At 46.3% G+C, this 26,720-nt stretch overlaps 1 protein-coding gene across 1 annotated transcript in view; it reads left to right on the top strand.

Moving 5' to 3' along the window:
* Positions 1 to 26,720, top strand: part of CHRNE (cholinergic receptor nicotinic epsilon subunit) — a 163,388-nt gene that overhangs the window by 90,666 nt on the left and 46,002 nt on the right. Inside the window, exons 3-5 of the mRNA XM_069643923.1 lie at positions 3,044 to 3,088; positions 5,125 to 5,234; positions 6,367 to 6,522. Coding sequence (XP_069500024.1) covers positions 3,044 to 3,088; positions 5,125 to 5,234; positions 6,367 to 6,522 — 311 coding nt within the window. The remainder of the gene's footprint in view (positions 1 to 3,043; positions 3,089 to 5,124; positions 5,235 to 6,366; positions 6,523 to 26,720) is intronic.

The following is a 26,720-nucleotide window of genomic DNA, read 5'->3' on the forward strand; positions in this document are numbered from 1 at the left end:
CAGTCGGCATGAGGGAATGGTAGAGAGGGTATACGCGGAAGGAGACGAGGGGTGAAGACTGATGGCCAGAAGGCAGGATAGCTCAGGGGCAACATGCTTGCCTTGGAATCAAGACGTCACAGAGCACCACAGGTTTGATCCCCAGGTCCACACTCAGAAACCTCTGGGTATTAAGTGCATTATAAATAACCAATCATATCATATCAATTGGAGATTCTACAGGAGGGGTCTGCGGTGAGGGTTAAGGAGAACCCAACCATCGGAGAAGAGTTGGAGGGCAGAGAGGAGAGGCCTTCTGTTGGAACGCTGTGGGCTCCCACTGCCAGATGGTAGAGTTTGAGGTGTGGAGAGGACTGGGTGGATGCACAAGTAGTGATGGAGTCTTTTTTTAATTTATGCAGAATTCTTTGTTCAAAATACAAGTATTGGAAAGGATAGAGAACAGGTGCAAGAGATGAATACATGATATGGGTTTCCTTAACTTATTTTATGTAAGAGTTCTTATAAGGAGGCCTTTGCCTAGAGCCAGCAGCTTAAACAAAGACAAAACAATGTTTAAAAAAGTGTTAATTAAAATATACACCATTATAATAAACTCAGACAACTAGACAAAGGAGGATCAGAAAAGAGGCATCTCAAGTAGGAAAAGTGTCCTCAATGGTATATTGTTTTGGTAATATTAGCCGGAAAATACCCATAATAAGAGAAGTTGCAAGAGGGGTCTACACCCGTGGACGCGCTCGTGAGAGTGCTGCCTGGATATCCTACAGTAAGAACCTTTCCTGACATCCAGGGGCCTGAGATCTTTGCTGCGGGGGCCCCTACTGCCACCTGGTAGCCACAGTTTCTCAGCCAAACATACTGGCTGCCTCCAGGACTAGTGCCGTGAGAGCCCGGAAGCCCAATTTAAACAAAATCTCAAAATCCAAGGATAACAGTAAAGTTGAAATACAATTGTACAGTAATATGATAGAAATGGGCATGCCCCCACTATCAGTCGTGCTGCCCTGTGCAAAACTGATTTAAATTGAGGCAAAGAAGATGCCAACAAGCGAGGCACCCCCATCATCCAATCTTGAGAAGACTAGGGTCTGAACTATGGTGCACAAATCGTGGTCAGTAAAAATCATTGGGCATCATTACAAGTTAGCCGGTCCCGATTTAATGGTGCCGGTAAAACCGTACCGGCACCATTTCCGGACCGGCTAACTAAGAGTTCTGCGGCCAGTGGTGTTACACCCACCAGGTCTGACCTGGTAGGCGGAACGCCACTGGCCGCAGACGGACGTGGAAACACTGGCACCATTACTGCATCGTGCCAGTGTTTCCACGGCCCCCATTCCCATGGTGCCCCCACAGGAATGGGGAGTTACGGAATGCCGTCTCCGGAATTACCGGACCACCGGGGTTGTAATGCCCCGGTAAGTCCGGCAAGTCCGGAGCCGGTAAATCTCTACAGATCCGGCGTCAGCATGACGGTTTTACCAGCATGGCTACCGCCGGACTCGTAATGAGGCCCATTGTTCGGTGAATATATGAACAAAAACTCTGAAATTAAGAAAATTAGATTACATCCAGTTCTCTATAGCACGCAGACATCGCGCGTCGCCCCCGGACGATGAACGTCTGCCAAAGTTGACCCCTTTGGATATATTTGGGTGTTGCCTGTATATTGGTCGGAGGAGACACTCGCATGTGCCACCAGACCCTTCCCGCACAACCAACTCAATGTAGATGTGGAATAACAGCGATGACTATATAGACCCCTGGGGACCATTGGAATGGGAAAGGGTCCAACCTGAACATATTGTGAGTGACTCTCCACAAAAGTTGAAAACCATTTCAAGACACGACCTCCAATAGCCATTGGGGCATGACATCTCCAGAAGCACCCCTTTGATCCACTAGGTCAAAGGCTGCAGAGAGAGCCAGGAGAGCCCATTGTCAAACACTGCCCCATTCGGGGCACACATGGCATCACCCACCACCTGGGCAGAGGCCGACTCGGCGCCACAGCCGGACCGCAACCCAGATTGATCGCACCATAAAAATAAACTTGACTGCCCAGTTGTGAGGCCACATTTCTTTCAACACATAACTAAGCCATGCGCGTCAGCCTTCTACCTAACTACTCAAGTGACACCCTAATCTAAGAGAATTGTACAGCCTTGTCTGTATTATCCATTTGCCTGTCTTGCATTTGTGTAACTATGTAACCACTGTACCGTTGAATTGTCTGATTTCTGTAAGAACAGCGTCCAGATGCCTACGGGTTGGGTGCGCTATATAAATTGCAAAAATAAATAAATAAGGCACTTGCCAGAGTATGGAAAAGTGGTTATTGGCCAAAAATTGGCCAGATCAGAAAGATCAAGATTTGTTGTTTGTTTTAAATGTGGTTGAAGGTACCAATTGTGTAGGCTGTGGAAAAAATACCCTTAGTCAACGGGACACAATTGTCTGGGCTACACATCTTAAGAGATCAATGGGAATTGTGTCATCTTGATGGCTTTTGGACTCCATTGACATGATATAACTTAAGCGGCCCTGATCTGCTAAGAGATTAAGCCCTTCTCAGACCATTATTTCACGTTGAAGTCAACATACTTTCATAGGTAGACCGCTTCTACTATCCACAATGTCCTGTCGAAGCTTTTCAATTCTACAACCAAAAAGAATTGATTTTTGATACTGTAACCAGAGATAAACAGATCTCAGCAGTTGTGCAACAGGATTTAAACCTTGCTTAACTTTCATTTGAAGTTCTCTTGGGTGATTTAATGCAGAATGAGTTCTGAAGATACAGATTTCTAACATCATGAATATTCAAGCCGTAGGGGATGTCCAAATGACTTTGATGGAAGGTTCTGTGAAGGCCCGCCCTTTGCACTCCATGTTTATGATCGCCTTTCTCAAATCCCCTGAATACCCATGGAAAGGAGTTTTTAAGTCAAATCTGTATTCATTTCGGATCTGAATGACATTGGCTTCGACCTTTCAGCGCGTCAAGTCCCCTCTGACTTTATTGTTCTCTCTTGCACAGAATGAAAAGGAGGAAACCCTGACCACCAACGTATGGATTGAAATTGTAAGTATGCAAGTCGTCAAGGTGAGAAAATCAGGGGACAGTAAGAGGGATATGGGTAAGCGACAAACTTGGAAGAAGGGACTTGAAAAAGACCAGAGGAAGGAAGAGTATAGCTTAAGTAAAAAGAAGAGTTCACCTAGGAAGTGGGGTACTGAGGTGGTGCTCATGAACCACAGAGCGTGAAGGAAGAAATGGACAAAATGTTTATAAAAAAATAGGGTTTTTGGAGGGGATTTGATTGTCTTAAGTTTTGTGGGGGGATTACATTGCGCGAGTTCTGCTGCCCAACACTGCAGAACTATCAGACAGGGGCAGGCTTGTGAGCTTGGTCTGTGACATGGCTGAGAAACACTCTTACATGGTTGGTAATTCAACACTGCCCTATAAATGCAGTTCTCCCCTCCTTGCCAGTGCCATTTTATTGAGACATTGCCTGTATATCTGCAACTGATTTTGGGGGGGAGGGCATGGGGAGGAGTGCGCTCCCTCCCTCATGCATGTAAGGCTGCCTCGTCCCATGGGTGTGCTTTTTTTTTGTTATTACTGTGAAGCAACCCCTGGTGAACGAATGAACACGTGGTGCTAGACACGCAACCTTCTGTAACCCACTGGGCGCATTCCCTGTGTACAGCGCTCCTTGCTTCCCGGCTCGTGAACGGTCTCCATACATGCAAAGACGTTCACTGATGAAGTCAAGACAGCGATACAGAAAAAAGATACACTGCCATTCATACAAGGGTCTCGACTTCCATGGTCTGCGCGTGCCACGTCATTCCATACCTGTTATATGGACGTCAAACCTTTGAGGCACCGCTGCTGAATGACAAAGCAGACCCCATGCTCCAGGACTCTAAATGACTGACTGAGGGGCCTTTGCTTGTGTCTCATAGGTTAGCAAAGCTTGGGGTTTATCCTAGACAAACCATAAAGGTCTCGGCTGGAGGCTGTTAACGGGATTTTATCTTCTCAAATTAACCACTTTTTCATAGTTCGTTAGGTAAAGAATTATTTACTTTTTATTTACTGTATCTTCTTTTCTTCTGTACTAAGGGATTAAGATAAAAAATAAAAAAATTGGTGAAGGGTTTCTGTGTTAATGACTATTGTCATGCATGAATTAATTGCATTGGGTATTATCAGAAAAGACTTAAGTTTCAGGTAGACTTTTTATGAACCTATTTACAGCCTATTTAATAAGAGTATGAGTTTTTAGTTCTGTTTATTAGGTCTGGCTAGAGAGAGGTTTATCTACAGTAGGCCTGGTGTCGATCAGTTGCTCTGTGATGCAGAACGAGGGCATCATGGTTAAAGCTCTGTCATATCGGCAGCCATTTTGTAAAAGCTAATAGAGCTGCTTGGGATGGAGAGCTAGTTTGTGTTGCTTTTAAGAGAGTATTTGTTTCCCATGCTGCTTGGTCCATTCAAGTGCACGTTTGTGCTGCATTACATTAGGTTGGTTATTTTTGTTGTGATCATTATTATTATTATTTGTTTTATTATTATTAAAAATGTCTATGGCTGCCACTGTACCAGTGTTTAAAGAATGGGACCATCATGTATTGGAGCCTCATATGTAAACCTTTATGATGCTCCCAATCCATCATGGCCACCATATAACACGCCTATGAAAGGTCAATTGGTCTGGCATTGGAAACGTAGATTGTATTTTTAAAGCCAACACTTAAGGCAGTAATGCTCTTTGGGACGTCTCCCAAAAGAAACAAGAGTAGAGGAATAACAGTTTGAGCACAACCCCTCACCCTCCCCCCCCCCCCCCCCGTTCTGTGCGATCTCGCCGCCAGACACGGTCGTGAAATGGCAGTGTTTCTGATCACTTAACATGTTTGCAGGCCTTACAAACAAGATTAAGGAAAATAAGGATGCTGGAGCAGTGGCTCTTGGGTAATGGGGTGCTACCATTTAATTAATTGGGCAAGTCATACTTTATTCCCAAAGTTGAGTCCTTCATCAATCGAGCCTCTGTGGTTGGTATTTTTATAGCCTGTAACTCTTTGCGCATCCCTGGATTCTCTCAGCAGTGGACGGACTATCGATTGGCCTGGAATAAATCGGAGTACGGTGGTCTTGAGCTCCTCCGCATCCCCTCGCACTTGCTGTGGCTACCGGATATAATCCTGGAAAACAAGTGAGCAGCCCCTTGGGCACTTCCTACACACCGATGCATGCCGAGTGACTGTGCCAGGAGATGGGGGGCCACTAAAAACAGAGAAGGACCAGGAGAATGAATGAAGGTCATTGGAGGATGAGAGGGACATGGCAGGGATGAAAGGGGAAATATACGTGGGACTGCAAATAATGGGAGTGAGCGAGAGGGGCACACATATGTGAACATGAGAGACAGACTTAGTGAGAAGAAAAAAGAATGATGATTATAGATCAAGGTCGGGACCCTGACGGGTTTGCGTACATTTAGAATCATTGTATGCACATTTGTCTCATGAATATTAATGAGGGTTATCCTGAAAACTGGACATGTATCCGGCCCTCGAGAACTGGAGTTGTACAACCCTGTTATACATGAAGTGGCAGATGAGGTAAGGGGAATGGTAGGAGGGTAAGAGAAAAAGAGTAAACGTGAGGGAGAAGTAGAAACAATTGAGAGATAGATTAAGATTAGAAAAAAAGAGATTGCAACATAAGCAGAAATGATAAGATGTCAAAAGACATTAGGAGGGTGTCAGAGAGCGACAAAGAGACAGCATGAGCTATACAGTCGCAGGACTAAAATGGCCAAATGAGAGCCATAAAAAGTGGGGAGAAAGTGAGAGAATTAAGGGCGAGAGAGAGAGTGATTTGTTTAAATATCAAACCAAAGATGAGAAAAGTTAGTGACAAAGGGAGACGAAGAAGTAGAGATTGGACATGAATGAGATTGACTAAGTAAAGCGCATCGAAATAGGAGGCAGAAGGGAAAGAGAGAGAAAGCAAGTAGAGAAAGGGAGACATTGTGAAGGATGAAGAAAGAATGAGCGATGAAGTAAAAGTTAGTGCGAGTAATGAGAGAAGGAACTAAACAAAGGGTGGTATGGCAGGTGGAAGACAGGCATAGGGGAGCAATGACACTCAGGGCCTGGATGATTGAGAGAACAAAGGGTAAGAGCGATTGAAGGGAAGGAAGCAAGGACTCCAGCGCTGAAGGGATGAAGACGTAGCAAGTGATGGTGGGTGCGGTGGGTGGAAGTGTCATGTCTCCTAAACGGCCTTTTCACAGATCCCTGTCCTGATCATACCTATGTTGTGCGGTTCTCATCTCACAGTATTGACGGGAAGTTTGACGTCGCCTACTACGCCAATGTGCTGGTATATGACAGCGGGTACATGTATTGGCTGCCACCTGCTATCTACCGGAGCACCTGCAGCATCGTGGTGACCTACTTCCCCTTCGACTGGCAGAACTGCTCGCTGTCCTTCAGGTGAGTCCTCTTCTCGAACTCCTTAACTCCTCGACCTTAGTTTACTGTGCTTGTACGTATCCAAAACGGCACAGCTCCCCCTTGGAGCCATTCGCTCCCAAGAGTTAGGTGGACACTTGAAGAAAGCCCAACCCATTAGGTAGTCCTTCTAAGACAGAGACCACATCTTGTGTCTGCCTGTGGCAGCAGAACCCCCAACCCCTTTGTCAGGAGTGGTATTTGAAGATGATCCAGAGCCCATTACAAAATAATGTGCAGGTTCCTTCAGCCTAAATCTAGGAAAACCCACATGAATATTAACAAGAATTCATAGCAGCAACAACACACACTTTGGCATTTTATTGCAGTTTATTGTCAATTTACTGGTTGTCATTTTTTAAATATAAAAGCAATTTTTATCTCTCAGTCTGGCTGATCCACAACAATACACACAATTTTGAGCTATTAGCAGTTATTCCACTATAACAACAAAAGTTATTAATGGCCAAACCTGTAAATATGCTTGATATTTACAAACGCTTTATTGCTAGGGTGACTTTTGTATAAAGAAACATTGTTTTCAACAAGAAAACAAATAGGAAATGCGTACTAAACCTGGGGTGCGTTAGGTATTTAGTGATTCAGTCACACAACTCTCACAGACGTATATATGACAGATATAAAGCTCTTTGGTCATTCTTATCTTCCCAAAATACTCTGCAATATGCAAAACAGTCAAAAGCTCATTGGTTTTATTGGTGCCACTTTACATTATCTTCGGTGTTCATTCTAACACATACAGTGTGTTAAGCAATCACTTTTATATTGAAATACATGACATGCATTTTTTTAACCGTTGCAAAAATGAGAGTTTAAGTAAAGGTTATAAATGATGCATTATTTTACAATATAAAACGCATGCCTATGCTTATGTCAAGCAGAGCGTTCCCACAGTGGCACTTAAATCACGCCAGGAAGCAAGCACTAATTTCCCTCCCCACCTCCACAATTCAGAGCTCTGTGGCTGCCCAAAAGGTGCAAGCATGAAAGAGATCATAGAAAAGTTAAAATGGCGAAGATAAATCTGAATGCGCAAGTGCATCAAGAAACCTGTGAAAGGGTCCCCAAAGCGATAGAATGGTGAGAACAAAAACTCTGTGCCAAAGGTACACAGTGTTTCCCAGCTGTAAAGGTGTCCCGTAAAGATATCCATTCAGCCATCTTTACTGAAGCTGCTCAGTGCTAAGCAGGCACATGGCATCCCTGCTGGGCTTATCATGCGTCTTTGACATTCTGCTGCACGCTCAGTACTGTCTGGAGAACCAACTGCAAAGTATTTCACACAGTGCATAACTGTGATATTTATAAGTAATCGTTATGTCAAATATTTTAAATACCAGGTAGGACTTTTAATATGAAACAGTACTTCACATGACAGCAGGACATCTATATCTATGCCCACACATCTCAAAATGGTCCCATTTATTGTACAGTCCAACCAACTCTACGGAGTTGAGAAACATTTTAAATTACCTTAAACGCAAGCTGGCAAGACCCACAGCCTAAACCACACCCAAAAAGGTAACATTGTGCTGGAACGCCCAATCCATTGCTCACTTTTACTCTTGGAGTGTTGGGTATTTTGAATAATTGCACAAACAGCAATGATGTAAACAGTATGTACCACTTCATTTGTTATAAAAGGTGCCTGCATTGTGCAGCTACGAGCAATTCTGTTGCTTCCCACACATGAATGTTCAGGGTCGCCTTTAGCCATTACTCCACCGTAAGAATGCACAGCCAAAGATTTCCAGAACCTTCTCAAACTGTCTTTACTCTACTGAGGTGTTTATGCCCAGGCAGAGTTTACAAACTTCACTTGTGGTTTTGCCATATTTTAATGATGTTCCAGGCCAAGGGAGTGCAGGTACATAGGCTGCAGCAGGTAACTTGCTTTATTCAAATTTTGCCCCCTTCTAAGACCTGAGCTCTAGCCATGAGAAGGGGGTTGAGTTCTTTTTATTCAACATTTTTATAAGGTGCGCTTGTACCACTTGCATATATTTCAGATGTAAACTTTACCATTTTACAAGGCCGGATGTAGACATTTAGTTATGTTGCATTAATATTACAGACCAGTCTAGTTGCTTCTCATAGAGTGGCAGCAAGCAATTTGTGAGAGAAACCAGATATTAGCATTGAAACCAAAAGTCCTCATTCCAACCTTCTCTCACTTGTGTCCAGTTGGCAGATAGCTTATGTTCTTATCGCTTTCTCTGAAAGATTGTTTTCAGACCTAACCAAAAATAGGCAATTAGCCGTAACAATGTCCTATAGTGCACGCAACTGTAGAACACACTGCCTTCTCCAAATCTTGGGCATAACATAGAAGATAACAGGCTTGAATTAATAGAAAGCAATGACGTTCTAATCCCTCCCACCTTAAAAACGCCATTATAATGTTATGAAGCCAAAATGGAGGACAAAATTGGGGTGTAGTTAAGACAGTGGTGGGGTGTAATCTGGTAAAGGTGCAGAGTCTGGCAGAGGTGGAGTAAAGTGGTGGGGAGGCCTGCACTTATTTGGCCCTAGGGCAGCAGAAAGCCTAAACACGCCACTGATTCAGCATACAGAACTGGACTGACTCAGTACTTCCCCAACAATACCACGCATTACACAATCACCTCCCAAGCCTGTCTCACCACCAAAAACACTAACCCCCATCTCACTATTAACACTGACAACATTTCTGTGGATAGACGAGGCAGTTGCTTTAGTAGGCTGGAGTTAACTTACAGCTGATCGATAATGATGACACAGCTGCAGGCTGTGCGCTGAGCAGGTGTCCGAGCTGTGCCCCAGTGTAAGGAATCAGCAGGGTTCGGTCCCGGGACAGGCCGAGTGAGCTCTGCCCCTGGGAACTGCTGGATATACCTTCAGGACTTGGCCTACAGAACATGTGACCATATTATTCTTACAGTATGGGACTAGATCCCAATTGTTTGAGACTAGAAGCTCTTCCATGACCCCTTGCCACCCTCCCTCTCTGCCACCTAGTCATGGCCCATCTTAAAAGGGCAATACACTTAGGAGGCTAACATAGAACACTGACCACCATTATACTCAACTTAGGCTCTTGTGGCTGCACAGCCTTATTGCGGTAGAAGGAAGCCATTTTCTGCAACAGGTACACCATGAAACATCGCAGAGACGAAGGACAAAGGAAAACAATAGGCAGTAAAGATCACCACAGCTTCACAAAACAGTTCCAGGTGCGGGTCGGCGTACGAACAAGAGACATTTGTGATTTCTCACGGGCTTGACCTTTCCTCATCCTTATCTCTCCCTGCCCTCCTTATTTCCCTCTGAAGCCACTCCTGCCTAATCCCAACCCTCACCGTGTATTCTCTCCTCCTCCCCCGTGTGGTGACCTAGTGATAGTCTGTAGGGTGGTTCCCTAGTCCTTCCTTTCTTTTGATGTCATAATTAATATGGGAGGAAGGTGTGAGCAGGGCCCTCAGGGGCTGGCGTTGTCGCATTAGGAGCAGCCGGTCAGTGTGCCACGTACAATGATGTGGTGGAGTTTAAGCTTTTCAAATGATAAAGGGCAGTGGGCAGTGGTAAATATACGTTTTTTGGAGCAGTTGCTGCAGTTTAAAAAACAAATCTTTATCACCAGAGCACATATCCGATCACACACTCAATATATTGCAAGGAATGGGAAGAATACAAAATATATTATAAATATAAATAAATAAATAAATACATTCAGTGGAGCCTAAGTAAAGGACTGTGGCTGGTTGAGGCAGCTGTGTGGGGCATAGATTATAACAGAGAATCTACGTGATTTTACTGGTTTTATCGTTGTTTATAACAAATAATTCTTCGTCAGGGTCACAGGGGCCTCCTAAAAATGTGAGGGCCCATTTCAGTTGAAAAACCTGAAATGCCATGGCGCCACCATTGCTCCTCAGCTGTTAGTGGTAGGCCTGCTCTATGGTTTCGTTCAAGATCATCGTGGAGGATCCAGGAGTATCAGTCATTAGTATTATACACTTAGAGCAGAGGTCTTCAACCATTAGCTCTACAAAAGTTCTGGACTAGGATTCCCGTGGTCCTTCACCTTTTAATTTGCTGGATAGCGCTGATGTAGTCCAACACATCTGTAGAGTGAAAGGTTGAAGACACCCTTAGTTAGAGCATCAGAAGGCCAAATTCCTTTGCCAGTAAACCAGCAGTGGTAGGCCTTCTTTAATTCTGTATTTATTACATCAGAAGGCCCAACCCCTTTTGCAACTCACCATCAGCAGTGGGCCTGCGCTCACTCTACACTTTAAACATCCCCTTTTCTGGCTTCCTTGCAGAAGTAGCTTGAGGCACTGGAATCCTCAGGTCCTTGCTGACTCATTATTAGTGATAAGGCTGGCGGCAGGTGTGCGTGTGCGGACGCAGAAGGTGGTGGAGCCTTTGGCAGTCACTCTTGCTATGGGTGTTAACTTTAGGCAGCGAGAAGCACTGGTGCTTTGTCAATTCCCTAACTAACTTATGTGTCCACCTGAGGCAATGGAAGGTCCAGGTTATTGTCCATTTTTGTTCTTAGTAGGTCAGTTTTAGGTTTTTTTTGTTTTGTTTTAAATATTTTTATTGAATATTTAAACAAACAATACAAACCAAACTTGCAGTGTATACAGTAACATTTCAATTATACATTCTTCAATCACGTTCACTGCTTCCCTTATCCCACCCCCATTACGAGCCTATTTCTACTGATGTTCTATTCTTGCATCTTGCAATAGAGTATTCCTTTCCGTGGGTTCCGATGGGTCTTGCATTGACCCAAATAGTGGCCATCAAGGTCTCAGCCTCCTCACCCCCCCCCCCCCCAGCACCGCTAGCCTCTTGCCATACCATGGTTTCCGCCTTCGCCCATTTCTGTAAATCTTTCCACCATACCTCTAATCGTGGTTTATGGCATGTCTTCCATCCCATAGCAATTCTCCTTTTCGCAAGCGCATATGCCAGTTCTTTCAGTTTGCTTACATGCCCAAGTTTACGTGGCCGAGGGAATCCCCCTAACAGGCAGGCCCACACTGTATCCACCACAATCTTGATACCCTTTTCTGCAAGTTTATGTGCAACCTCCCCCCAGAAGCTCTCAATAATCGGGCATGGCCAAAACATATGTACCATGCCCGCGTTCTCCTCATTACATTCAGGGCATGCCTGCCGTCCTGCATTTTTTTACTTGGTTATCCTCTGGGGTGTCAGATACGCTCTATGCGTAACATACAGTTGCATCTGTTGAAATCTTGCATTCCTCGACACCTTCTTGTGATACCCTTGGACTCGTTCCCACATCCCATCCTCCATCGGGGCTCCTACTTCCCCTTCCCATTCCAGTCTTAGCTGCGCCACCTCCTTTCCCACTTTAGACAACATCATCTCATATATTCTAGATGTCTCATGACCCCCTCTGCTATATCATATATTGTGTCTATAGTAGCATCTTGTTCTTCTTCCAGCACCAGTTCGGGCTACGTTCTCTTAATCCTTTGCACCAGTCTATGATACGTGATATACTGGCCACTGTGTAGCCCAGTTTCCGCCCCTAATTCCCCAAAATCTGTTATGGTTCCCTCCTGCCAAATATCCCCCATTGTCGCTATGCCAGCCGGCTCCCTGTGGTTTCTAATTAACTTCCTTAACTGCACTTCTCCACCCGCCAGTGCAACCAGTGGCACCTGAGGGGAGCATAGGTGTGGGTTCTCCATCAATTGACAAGCCCTACGCCACATCTTCCATTCGAGCACCATCACCTTTGGGCACCCGTCCATTACTGCTAGGGGCAACCACATGATCTCCTTCAGATAAAATGGGGCACAGTCCTGCATGAACAACCTGTTTTCAGAAGTTACATCCTCCGAGAGCCATTTAACCACATATTGAAGCTGACTTGCAACATAATAATATAATTAGGCAATTTTATACCCCCCTTCTCGTAAAAATTCTGTAGCTTCCAGAGGGCTACTCTGTTTCGTGACCCGTGCCACAGGAAGTCCCTGCACATTTAGTCCAGTCTACTAAAAAACTTCTTTGGTATCAAATACGGGATGTTCCCGAAATAATGCAGGAGCCTAGGCAAGACCACCATCTTTAACATAGCACCACGTCCCATCATTGCTAAAGGCAGCTTTACCCAGAACCGCATGCAATTCTCAATTTTCTTAATGGCTACCTCTGTATTGCGCTTGTGCTCTTCTTCAACCGTGTGGTATATATCTATTCCAAGATAGCGAAATGTACTAGCTGCCCATGGTACCTGCAACACCGGTAGTTGTTTCAGGGGGATCCCTTTATATACACCTAATGGGAACATGCTAGACTTCTGAGGGTTCACTGCTATACCAGACATCTCTGCATACCTTCCCATCACCTCCAAAATGTATTGGAGGTTCTCCTCTGGGTGCCGCAAATACAATAGTATGTCATCTGCATATAATGATATCAGGTGTCGTTCACCACCCACAGGGATGCCTATCGGGTTATATTGTTGCCTTAAATAGATCGCTTAGGGATATCACGACCCTGTTTTCACTCTGGCCAGTGGTTCACTGTATAACATTTTAGCCCACTGTAGATATCCTGGACCCATCCCATAGCCAGCCAGGGACGCCAACAACCATGGCCATTTGACTGAGTCGAAGGCCTTTATTGCGTCCAGCGACACAATTGTCAGTTCGTCCTCGCTTTCATTTCCATATTTAATGACTCTGTGGAGCCTTCTAATATTATTAGATATATTTCTATTGGGGGACATAGCCCGTCTGGTCCAGATGTATTAATTTGCCTATGACTCTTCTTAGCCAGTTTGCCAAAACGGCAGTCAGAATTTTACTGTCTTGATTTAACATCGACAGGGCTCTATAAGAACTGCAGCTATGCCCTGGCTTGTTAGGTTTGGGAAGTGGTATTATAATCGCTTCTCTGAGTGACTCTGGCAGTCTGCCTAGCTCATACGCCTCATTCAACATACATGCAGGGGGAGCACCTCATCCTTAAATATTTTGTAAAATTCACTTGGGAGTCCATCAGCCCCCGGGGTCTTACTAGTTGGCAACTGTCTCACCACCTCTTCTAGCTCCTCTAAGGTAATCGGTGCGTCCAGCTCCTCTCTTTCCTCAGCACTGATCTGCAGCAATCCCATGTTCTCCAGTGTTTCTACTATCATTGCACGATTATCCTCTCCATCATCCCCATATAGCAGCCCATAATAGTTTGCAAACTCCTGATTAACTCCCTCTTGGGTATCCACCACCCTTCCGTCTTCCCTTGTTATTGATCTAATCGGGGGTCTAGGGCCTTCACTCTTATACAACCATGCTAAGATCCTTCCTGGTTTATCTCCACCCGCATGCTGTCTCTATATGTACTTTTTATAGTTAAGGTTACACAATCTCTCCCAGTGCCCTGCGTACTTTTGATGCAGTCTTACTATCAGATCAGCGCCCTGGCTGGTACTGTTTTCTCCCTTAAGTGCCCTTTCCAGTTCTCCCTCGGTTTCTTGCAGGTCCGCCAGGATTCCTCCCTGCATAACCCTAGATTTTGCTATAGCCACTCCTCTCATCACAACTTTGAAATCCTCCCACAATGTGCCCGCCGAATCCACACTGCCCGTATTTGTCTCAAAGTAGCTAACAATCTCCTCCCTCATGTCCTCCCTAAAAATGGGGTCTCTGAGCGCCTCTGCCCTGAGACGCCACGTCGGGATTCTTGCTCTCGGGGGACAACTATGCCATCTAAGGATCAGGGACGAGTGGTCCGAGAGGACCCTAGCTTTATATTCAACTTGCGTGCTCTCTGTCAGTATCTCTGGAGTGACGAAGACATAATCCAGCCTTGTGTGCAGTTGCTGCGGGGCATAATAATGCGAGTATTGCCTCTCATGAGGATGGCGCGCCCTCCAAACATCTTCCAACCCAAAGTCTTGCAGCAGCGTCTGTAACGCTTTAGCCGACGGGGCAGGCCTATCCATTTTTCCATCTGATCTGTCTACCCTAGGGTTTAATACACAGTTAAAGTCCCCTCCCCAAATCACCGCACTCCCCACACACATGCTAAGATTGTTACACATATATTTTCCACCAATCCCCTCACCACGACCATCCTCCCGTCCATCTCAACCAGCGTCTGTAACAGCTAAAATGGGACGTGTGGCGCCACCCAGATGATCACACCCCTAGCGTAAGCCGAGTATGACAAACCCACCACAGTTCCCTTCCATTTACTCCCAATCTTATCTCGCATTAGGCGCGTTTCTTGTAACAAGGCAATATCTATCTTCTGCCTCCGTAGGTATAGCATAACCTTGTTTCTCTTCAGGTAACTATTGAGTCCCCTGACATTCCGAGTGATTATTTTAAGATCCCCCATGGCATGTCAGAGTCCCTCTTCCTCCCCCGCCCATACAATCCAACTCCAGTTGCTTAACTTGTCTATGTCGGCTTATACCCCAACTTAAACTTCCCCTAACTGTGAACACAACAAACCCTCCCACCTCCCCCCCTCCCACCTCCCCACCTTTCCCCAACATTACCCTCACCAACTGTTGCCCAGCTCCATCCCTGGATCTCAGGCACCCCCGCATCTAGCCCTTTGTGGCAAAGCCTGTACTCGCGGCTCAGCAGGGTAAAGTCGCCCTAGTGGCCGCCTTACGACTAATTCTTGGGGGTAGGTTGCCTCCATCCTGTTGCTCCTGTTTATTCTAAATTTACTATGCCTAGTGCTACCCAAGCCACTTGTGCATTTTATTCGCTATACTCCAGTCCAACAGGGTCACAGAGTCCATAAGTTACACAATACAGTTCAAATGTTCCGAAGCCTCATGCTAAGACTCCCCTCCAGCTTATCCCCTCTGTGTTCTCGATACATTCTCATCACTTATCGTGCTCCTGGCTATCCTGCTCCTCGTCTTGCTCTGGACAGCCACTTCGCCGCTTCCTCTGGGGTATCAAAAAAGAGCACTCTACTTTTGTGCAAAACTTTAAGCTTCGCAGGGTACAAGAGCATGTACCTGATACCAGCCGCGCGCAGTCTCCCCTTGACCTATACCGCTGTCTTTGCACCAACATAGTATAGTCAGGATACGCCGTGATGTTAGTGGATGCTCTTTCTATCGTTCCCCCTTTACGAAAATACTCCAGGATCTTCTCTCTGTCTTTATAGTTCAGGATTTTCACAATTATTGCTCGCAGTGGGGCCCCAGGCCATGGCTTCCTCATCAGGGCCCGATGTGCACGTTCAACCGTAAACCCTTGTGAGTGTTTGTCTGCCCCTATCTCTTGCAGAATCATATTCTCCACATAGTTTGTGGGGTCTTGGCCTTCTTCTCCCTCCAGCAGACCGATTACCCAGATATTCCGTCTTGCCCTTCCTTCCGCTTCTTCCACTCGGTTTTCAAGGTTAGCAACCTGTTGTTTTAGTATGTGGACCTCTTTCGCATTATTTGTGCTGACATCTGTGTTAGTCTGGACCGCGTTCTCCAGGCCACTTGTCCTTTCTACCAGTGCCATAACATCTTGTCGCAGCAGGGTGACTTCGATTCCTAATGCGTCGATTTTGTTCTCTAAGGCCATCCGTAGATCTGCCATTGCTGTCCCCCATTTGGCGCTCAGTTCTGTTATGGCGGCTAGGACCTGATGGTTTTCTCCTTCGGGGGTACCATCCACGGAAGCCGCTGCTACACTTTCGCTGGGGTCGAGGGAGTCCGCTGTGCCTTTGCAAAGGTCTCCATTGTGGGTTGTTTGCTCTTGGCCCTCACTCCTTTCGCTGACATTATGCAAACTTCCTGCGTGCCAGGTTCCAGCTCTTCAGTGTTGTCGTGCCTCCACCCGTTCGGTCAGACGGTGGAGCATCTACTTCAGAGAGTTGCGATATGTGGTGGCATGAAAGGTTGCATTTCGAGTGGGCTGTGTCCTCCCCGTCCCTCCTCTAACTTCCGTAGTCAATGGCCCCTTAGCCTGTTCCTGCAGGCCAATAGGCACACTCTCCCTGCCACCACCACTGTGCCTCGGACCTCCGTGGGGTTCAGTGTTATATATCCACCTTAATGGGAACTTTCCTGCAGCGTCTGCCCTTAGCCTGCTTGATTCCTTACTTCTTCTTATGCCGCCATCCAGCGACCGTCCAGGGCAAATCAGGTTCTAACCCCTTCGAGTTATTACAATGCAAAGGTCCTCCTATATTTTCCTATATTTCTGGAGTTTCTCGGATCATTGCCGGATCCACAGTAGCTGCTCAGGAAGGCACGTCCTTCTCCAGCACTTGCCTCCTGCTGCGCGGGCCCTCTCTGCACCAGTCAGCGATGGCATATGTCTTTGTCCCCACCTGTATGTTCTGCAGGCTACACCACACGTGTACCCTTGAAGACTGCACTCTCGCTCATCTAAGCTCCTAAAAGTAGATGTGCTGCCCTGCTTCCACACGCAGGCAACAGTACCAGAGCCTGCATGCGGCCCGTTGCCGTCTTTTCATTCACTTTCTGCTTCCCAGTCCCCCCACCGGAGCACTCCACACGCTCCGTGCTTTCCGGGTGGGAGTTCGCCTTTCCTTTTCGGCTCCTTAGGGTCCCAGGGCCGGTTGAGCATACGCATCAGCTGCATTCCGTCCCGCTTCTTCCCCAAGCCTGTCAGTCGGCTACAGGCTATGTGCAATCAGATCTCTTGTACTCTTTCATCAGTGCCGTTCGTCTCTGTATGGGCACACTTGAGCATTATGGGCCGCCTTTCATTCCTTTGTTTCAGTGGTGGCTGGTGGCCATCTTGTATTCACATTGCGCGTATCACAATGGCATCGGTTCTGTACAGGCAGCTCACTATCAGATGAGGTCCAGCTCCTGGCCGCAGCTCCCGTCTGGGCTCTCTCACTTCTCACACAAAGCATGCGTCTCGTATAACTTATTTGTCCATCACCACAATGTATCAAGTCCTCTGCGGTCCACGATTGCTGCCGAGCTGCCACAACGTTGCCGGTTGCAGTCAGCGCTAACAAGGATGTTTCGCTGCGTCTGACTCCCGCAGCAGCAGTACCTCTTGCAGGGGCCCGTCACTACCCCATAGATCTGCTCACTCGATTCCAGCTCCATCTCCTTTGTTCTTCATGTCGGCTGCTCGTTTTATGATACTATCACTAGGAAGCTACAATTCACAGCGATCCTCGCCCACCACGTGCCCTGCAGCTTCTGACCACCGAAGCACTGAAATAATTAATCAGCAGATTCTTATTAGTCATAGTTAATGCCAGGATCAATGTCGAATCACACGAGCCTCTGGGATCTGCAACCTATTCCATGGCAGTGTAGCCACGCCCCCTGTAGGTCAGTTTTAGTTATACTCGGGCTGTGAATGGTACAAGCACTTTGTCAGTCATTGTAGAGGTGCATACCCAGGCAGAGGAAGGCCAGGGCCTGTTGACAGTTACGAATATCTGTAGGACAGATCCACCTGTATGCTTGCATCAGTGAGGGCCTAGGCTCTTTGCCAGCCATCATTAGCAGAAGGCTGGTGTTCAGATCCATTGAGGCACTGCTGTCAGTGGTTTTACTCATAGGTCAGCATTACCTGTCTGCTTGCATCAGGGTATGGTGTAGGCTGTTTGCCAGCCATCATTAGCAGAAGGCTGGTGTTCAGTTCCCATTGCTGTCAGTTGTCTTCTTGGTAGATCAGCTTCACCTGTATGCTTGCATCAGTGTATGGCCTAGGCTGTTTGCCAGCCATCATTGGCAGAAGGCTGCTGTTCAGTTCCCATTGAAGAACCGCTGTCAGTTGTCTTCCTGCTAGGACAGATCCACCTGTATGCTTACATCAGTGTAGGGCCTAGGGTCTTTGCCAGCCATCATTAGCAGAATGCTGGTGTTAAGTTCGTATTGCTGTCAGTCGTCTTCCTGGTAGGTCAGTTTCACCTTATGCTTGTTTAAGTGTATGGCCTAGGCTCTTTGCCAGCCATCACTAGCAGAAGGCTGGTGTTCAGTTCCCATTGCTGTCAGTTCTCCAATGGGTAGGTCAGCGTCTCCTGTATGCTTGCATAAGTGTATGGCCTAGGCTGTTTGCCAGCTATCATTAGCAGAAGGCTGGTGTTCAGTTCCCATTGAAGCACTGCAGTCAGTCGTCTTCCTGGTAGGTCAGATCATTGTATGCTTGCATCAGTGAAGGCCTAGGCTCTTTGCCAGCTATCATTAGCAGAAGGCTTGTGTTCAGATACCATTGAAGCACCACTGTCAGTTGTCTTCCTGCTAGGACAGCTCCACCCGTGTGCTTTCATCAGTGTGGGACCTAGGTTCTTTGCCAGCCATTATTGACAGAAGGCTGGTGTTCAGTTCCCATTGCTATCAGTTGTCTTCCTGGTAGGTCTGCTTCAGGTGTACTCCTGATGCAGTAGAAGGCGCAGGCGCTTTGTTAGAGGAAGGCTGGTGTTCCGTGCACATTGAGGCCGTGGAGGTCCACGGCTATTGTCAGTTGCTGTTATTGGTGAGCCAACATTTTTTTCATTGCTCAAGTCCCAATGTTTTTGTGTCATCACATGCCTGCCATAGTGTCCAAAGGTTGATATGTTCAGATTGGTGCCATGATTTTGAGATCCTAGGGCACGTGACCAGCCTAACCTGTCCTATAAGCATGTTTTTTTGAATCGTCACTGCTCTGCAGAGTTAGGCCTTTTTTCTCATGTCCTTGACATGTTTTGATTGGTCAGCTACTGCGAGCAGCTCCCGTCAGAGAGTTATTGTGCCAATAATCACGTTTTTTTGTGCCTGAACTTGAAGCGCTTACTGTGCCCAATTAGTCCACAGTCAGTCAATAGGTGGTCCTTTATAATGCTGATTCTAATAGTTATTCCACCTGTAATAATGACCCAAGTCATGTCCACAAGAGACCTTTATCCTAATTGAAATGGCACCATCCAGCACTTTTTGTGCGCATATCCATGATTGTGCCCGCTATGTGCCAGTTATTACCCCATAAATACAGCTGTTGTTCCTAAAACCAATTGACATGAGCTTCAAGTGGACTCTTACAGCTGAGCAGTGATGTACATTTCCTAATCAATATCTGTACATATTTATTTTGCCATAATCGTTTAATTGCAAAAGTCAGTGTTTTATTGATAATGCCCTCCTGCAGCACAGATACAGAGCTAAAAATCAGATCTGGGGCCCATGATTAATTATTGGGAAAACATTTGTGAGGCTGCAGAGCTGCTTCAGCACGCTAGTGCCCCTAGCGCTAGCAACGGAGCTCAGAGGGGGGTCTTGTGAATGAATGACATTACTCATAGGCCCGCTGGAAATGAAATTTCTTTAAACCTTTTGGAATTGAACTGCTGAAGACTCCTCAAAATAGAGCCATTTTAGAGCCTTTAGAATATTAGAATAGAAATGCCTGGGCCTCTAGACGGATGTGAGCTGATACAGAAGCAGTCCAAACAACATTAATACTGTGGTACCAAAATACAAAGAAATGGCGTAGTTGGGGTTGAGTTGCAGGGGTTGAGTTGCAGTCAGTAGTTGAGGACTGGGTCTGTTTTCCCTGGCTGTGCCTTACCTACGCTGTGGGGAAGAAGAAGAGCCTAAGCACTAAAAACCCCTCGCTAGCGCGGAGAGCTGCAGAGTTGCAGTCAGCAGCAGTCTGCGGCTGCTCAGGCAGGGGGTATGTGGAATTAAGAATTCAAGTACCTCGAACTTGTGAGTGACTTATCCAATTTTTCAGCAGCTGGATCTTTGTACCCTTCCAGGCAGCCTATTGTAATGTATGAATTAAGAAGTAAATCTGTGCCTGAAATTAACCCGGCTGGTGGAGAATTACCTAATCAGAATTTGTTATCAATGACGGCTGAACAAACCACCACGAGTTTGATGGCAGGTAAGCCCCTTCCGGAACTATTTGGGGTACTCACCCTGAGGCCCTCCATTGGTTGGAATTGCTAACATGGAGGTTAGCTTTGAAAGCGAGACAGGTAAAATTACAGCGATAAACACTCCCAGTAAGCTGGAATCTCCACATTTGCAGATAGAGAGACAGACAGAAGCGGATCGGATAGTGGCCAAAGTGTTTGTGTCTCAAGAGCAGCCACATGGGCTGGAATTAACACCTGTATGCCTCATTCGGAGAAGTGGACTTCTTTCCCACCGCGGGCACTAGCACAGAGGTGCGTGTTAACAAAATGATTCGCCCTTCAGTGCAAGGAGAATCGAACTTCATTAATGACGGAAGTTTTTGGGAGGTAGAATTGAGCAGATGTGGTATGACTGTCCTCAATCCGCTGATAAGTAGCGAAGGGAATAACAACCAGGATGATGTAGGAATGGCACCAGGCTGTGCCCCGCTGATCTTGGATGACGTGCCATTGTTCATAACTGAACACCCATCAATTAGCAGTTTATAATCCGCGTGCAAGGACCGATCAGAGAAGTGCCTACACATCATACCCTGCGAGAATTGGACAAAAAGGTGAAATTAACTGCTCGTCAATCTTCCCCCTGAACTTAGAATTAGGTACTTTTGTCAGCTTCTGTGAAACCATTAACATGAAGCTCTGGGTGCCCACATTGCAGCTAAGTAAAATAAAGATCACACTGCAAATCTTGAAGGAGCTTAAAGAGGCAAAAGAGAGGGTTCTCCCTCCGATGGGTGAAAAGGGCAATGTGAAAGTCACTCCGCCCCCCTGCTCTAATTCCACAAAGTTCACCTGTTCAGGTAATTGAACCATCTTTGCCCTCCCCACCCGCCGAGCCCAAGATCTTAAAACCGACAACAAAGTCAAATAATGGGTGGAAAAATATTGCAAGGCAGTTCCTTAGGAATTTACATCTCACTGTGGAAGAAGCGGGAAAATCATCGAATTATAGATTTATTTACTGAGTATTTATAAGGTGCACTATACAGCAAAAAGGTGTTTCCAGGCGCCACAAGACGAAAAGGGGGGCGCGGGCAACATGGGAGATAAACAACAATAACGATCCTACTAGACCTTGTGACATTCGGATCGTGCAAGTGCAGAACAAGAGGGGCAAGTGGGAATGGAGTGGTGGAGGGTCAGGGGCGGTAAGAGAGGGCCAGGGGAGAGGGCATAAATTGCAGGGGGAGGAAGACGGAATAAATGGCCCAGGGGCTAGGCAAGTGCTGGCGGACCAGATGGGGACATGTGCCAGGGGATGCCGTGGGCAGACCGCGTCTAAGTGCGAGGGAGAGGGCTGCACCGGACTCTGGAGGGATGCCCAACCCACCCAGCTAGTCAGGGAGGGAGGCGCGGAGGGCAGTGCTGGTTTGGGGGATGCTGGTATAGGCAGGTCAAGGAGGGCCTGGTGCTCAGTGTGGCTCATAAAGGACCAGGACGCCAGTCGCAGCGGCAGATGGGGGCATTAGCAAGGAAAGGCGAGAGGGAAGGAGGAAGAAAAGAGCAGGGTCTTGAGAAGCTTCCCAAACTTAAGTCTGAGAGGAGTAGGGAGGCTATTCCAGAGGGAGGCACCTGCTGAAGAGAGATCTTCCCCCCACTCTATGCTTAGAAAGACGTCTGATCTGCAGAGAGTTGGAGCTAGAGGTCCTTGTGGAGGATGCAGAGGTCCTTGAATTTGATCCTTGCTGTCTTGCTCTCTTACATAGCAAGAGAGCAGTCTAGAGGTCGAGCATCGCCTGTGGAACAGCCTGCAGCTGCATCACTGGGAAAAAAGGAAGTGTCAATTCAAACCTCACTTCTAAGCTCTGCGGTGCCAATAGAAGTGCTGGATACTGATGACTCAATAGAAACAGAGCCACCACTCGTAACTCCACGTTTTGACCCAATTTTTAACTGTGCAAAACGAAATGGTGCAGCCACTGCGCAAGGAAAAGGGGAATCTCAACGTATCGGGATGACTGTCTTTGCGTGGAGGGTTATTCGAAAACTTCAAAGCTGGTTGCTTTAAATCCCCCCAGATTGTATCAGGATGGTATCAGGAGCTCCTAGCCCAATGGGTCCACTGTCATTACTCTTTTTCGAGCCTCCACACATTTAGTGAGTGTTCGAGACATTGTAAACACAGGTTTGGAAGTCAAACATCGACAATCAATTCCATGAAACTGCCTGCACAAAGAAAGTGATGCTTCAACCATTGGTTGGTACAGACGTTCAGGTGGTTATGAACCAATTTTCTGAAGCTCCTGCATGCAATCCCTGCACTTACTCTGCTCCCATCTAGTGACATAGAATGCATTTAATTTTCACAATGACGAGAGAACTGACTTGGTTGAATTATGTTTTAAGTCGTCAATTATAGTTAAATCACTAATGGATGAAGCAGATGAAATACATAGACTTTGTTATGATGTTTTTCTAAACATGTTTGATAGAACTTCTTGTGAGCGGAAGTTAAATTATGAGGTGTACTGCAAAGAAGGTGTAGTAACTTATTGAGTAGCGCAAGAGTAGTTTGCTTTGAAAACCATACATGTAATTCTAAATACGAGTCGAGTGGAGACTAGTCTTGGCTGCCCAGTACCTTACATCGGGACTTTAGAAAACTAGGGGATAATGGGATGGGACTTTAGCCTCTTTAGATTTGTCCTGCTTGTCTTGGAATACACAGGGATTCAATAGTTTCCTCTTTAGATTTGCCCTGCTTGTCTTGGAATACACAGGGATTCAATAGTTTCCTCTTTAGATTTGTACTGCTTGTCTTGGAATACACAGGGATTCAATAGTTTCCTCTTTGGATTTGCCCTGCTTGTCTTGGAATACACAGGGATTCAATAGTTTCCTCTTTAGATTTGCCCTGCTTGTCTTGGAATACAAAGGGATTCAATAGTTTCCTCTTTAGATTTGTACTGCTTGTCTTGGAATACACAGGGACTCAATAGTTTCCTCTTTGGATTTGCCCTGCTTGTCTTGGAATACACAGGGATTCAATAGTTTCCTCTTTGGATTTGTCCTGCTTCTCTTGGAATACACAGGGATTCAATAGTTTCATGAATGATGAAAGCAAGGCCTCCATTTTTGGTAAATTAGATACAATTATGCTTCAATAGAACTGATTAACCTCCCATATTAAGATTGACGGGTTTACGATAATACAACTTCTCCTGAGTTCTAATGAGGGGTTCCCGCTGGGGGACTGCTGCTAGCGACCAGGAATCTGATCATTAAAAAGTTGGAGGTGCTCTTTGCAGCTAAACCATGTATTTTAGACTTCAGGGCCGACTTTAAAGATGGGATGGGTACTCAAGGTTTGCTATTGATGGATCTTTATTGGAACCCCAGGATATCCAAAATGGAGGATTTTATAAATGATGTGACCGGTCAGTTGGCAGAATATCGGATTACACAAGATAATACTCACGTTATCCTAGTAGGAGGTCTAAATTCACGTTATAACTCGGTCATACTTAAATGGTTTAAAGCAACAGCTTAGCTGCCGGAATGGAGTAAAATTGTTGCAATGTTTTAAAGACTGGAACCTAATAGTGGCCAATGACAATGTTAAAGGAGACCCACAAATTACAGTGACCTGGAAAAATGGTACTGGATCCTCATTGATTATATTGTACTATCACGTACAATGTTGAGGAAACACAATACCTTAAAAAATAATTTAAACAAACAGTGACCATAATATGCTCACAGCAGGATTTACAGGCAGCCGGAAGCAATGTCAGTGGGTACCGCACAAGGTCAAAACCAGAAGTAAATAGGATAGCCGCGTTTTCTGGTGATAGGGCCAGCCTCATTCGGAAGTTGCAAGATTTTGTGGTGGACATCCCATAGAGATCAGCAGGAAATAGTTTGTGCTGCAAATAATTTTATGATTTTTTAAAAATGGGATCTTGTTATGGCAAAATGTCCGGGACATAAAATTGCAAGTAATTCTCGGCACATATTTGATATCAAATATACTAAATAGCAGGCAAATGCCATTTTCCTGGAAGTACTCCATAATTGTCCTCATTTTCAAGAAAGTTGATCGGTCTGATTCTTTTAATTATAGACCAATCACCCTTCTAGACGCAGACAGTAAGATCTTTGCAGCATTACCATTAGAGGAACTTGAGGCATGGGCACTTAGTCAAGGAGTGCTACAGAAATTGGAGTCATTTAGGAGGTGAAGTTGTTTAATTCTAAAGGGTAGTTGTGTAGCAGCTACTTTTTCCAAGATTTTGCCAATAAACAGGAGGTTCCATAATGCGCTGGTAGTTGGACACGTTGTCTGGATGTAGGGTTGATTTTTTTCAGAAGAGGTCGTATGAGACCAGTCCTGATGGTTTTAGGGAGGCAGTAATGATACCGAGGAGCGCGTTAAGCGCCGGGACCATCAATTGTTTAATGATGGAGGCCGGGATAATATCATCAGAGTAAGACATAGGTTTTTTAGGAGATCTGGAGGTACGAGCAGAAGAGAATTAGGTCCAGAGGGGAAGTGTGCGTGCTGCCAGGTAGCAGGGGATGTTAATGCTGTGGAGGTCTCTTGGATTTTCTCGATTTTTCCGATAAAATATTTATTGATTCCGTTGCATTTTTCCTGAGTTGCTGGGATATCGGGTTTGGGTGAGGGTTTGGTATAATACTTTACTACTTCAAAGAGTGCTTTGCTCCTGTTGGAGGCTGCTGCAATGGTGGTGGAGTAGCAAGGAGCTTAGGCCATTGTCATCAGAATCCTACAGTTGGTCACTGAGAGGTTTGAAGCTGGCGAGAACTCCAGGGTTATGGTTTTTGTGCCACTGTCTCTCTAGGGCTCTGATTGAACGTTTGTTGGAGGCTAGCTCGGGGTGTACCGTGGGGCGGATGGTTTGGTTATAGTATGGCTGCTTTTTAGGGGGGCAAGAGTGTCCACCAGTTGCGCAGCAGAGTTGTTGAATACTTCTAGGAGGCCAGAGGTGTTCTCTGTGGTGGGGAAGTCTGCAACGTTGGCTTCTAGCTCATTGACTGGGAAGGTTTTAAATGAGCGGCATCGAGTCTGGGGGCATTTAGTCTGATCTTTGTGGGCTGTAGACGAGTGGGTGACCGAGAATGGGATCGCAGTGACTCAGATCAGTCGAGTGGGATTGGGTCTGCGCAGGTGATGAGAGGAATGATCTGAAGACTAAGTGTAGGGTGTTGCCTTTGTTGTGCGTGGGAAAGTGCACAATTTGCTTACGGTGCATGGAACCAGTCAGCGCGAAAGGCGTCTTTGAGTGTGGTTGTTGGCCTATGATTCAGGGACGTTAAAATCTCTTAGAAAGGCATTATTAGAGTGTGCTAATTTAGCAGAGGAGAGTAAGTTGGAGATGTAGGCAATGAAAGCGTTACTTCTGTGAGGTGGTCTGTAGATCAGGTGGAAGGGGATGGATGTCTTGTGAACCAGCCTTGGAGAACGACCAATCACTTCTGTGGATGATTGTCATTACACCTCCTGCCCTTTCTGGCCGGTTGGCATGTTGGATGCAGTTGCCTTGGTGTAGGATGACATAAAAAACATTGCGGGAGAATGTGGTAAACTATGTTTTAGTAATGAACAGGGCTTCAAGGTTGTTGTACGAGATGAGGTCAGCGATCTCTGCAGCGTGAGCAACTGCGGAGCGAGCACTGCTCAACATGAGAGGGCGTGTGAGTGTGGTCCGTGGGAGTTAGATGGGGGCAAAGATGATATCAACGAGGTTTGTCCCGCCCACTTGAGCAATCCAGAACCGAAACACTAGGCAAGCCTCCTTTGAACAAGAGTACCAACAGCAACCCCAGACATGTGGTTTCAGCCTAGTCGGGCCTCATCAGTGAGGTGGAGCTGTGCCTCTGTTAGCACAGTGAGCAAGGGGTGCATGTCTGTCCACGCTGACCTCTCCTGTCAGTCAGTCAGCATGTCCATGCTGCGTGTGTCTCTGCAACGTGAACATGCTAACTGACAGGAGAGGAGTCCTATCTTGTCATTCAGCGTGTCTACGCTGTCAGCTCAATAATTGGAGGCAGTGAAGCTCACTTATGAGCCATGCTGCCTCCTATTATTTTGCTGTTTATTGCGGAAACAAATGGCTCAGCAACAAACAGCAAAATCATTGCAAGGGCGGCAGCACAGTCCCGCGTGTGAATAAAAAATATGGGAGGACTGTGCTGCCTTCTACTTAGAAGTGGGTGCCGCGAGGCCCTCCGCAAGCGCGAGGGCTGGGGCAGCTTGCCCCTCCTGCATCTCCCCCCTCATGATGGCCCCGAGAGGGACATCTGTACCTATT

This window comes from Ambystoma mexicanum, chromosome 1p (assembly GCF_040938575.1).
Source record: "Ambystoma mexicanum isolate Mex_15411 chromosome 1p, UKY_AmexF1_1, whole genome shotgun sequence".
NCBI lineage: Eukaryota > Metazoa > Chordata > Amphibia > Caudata > Ambystomatidae > Ambystoma > Ambystoma mexicanum.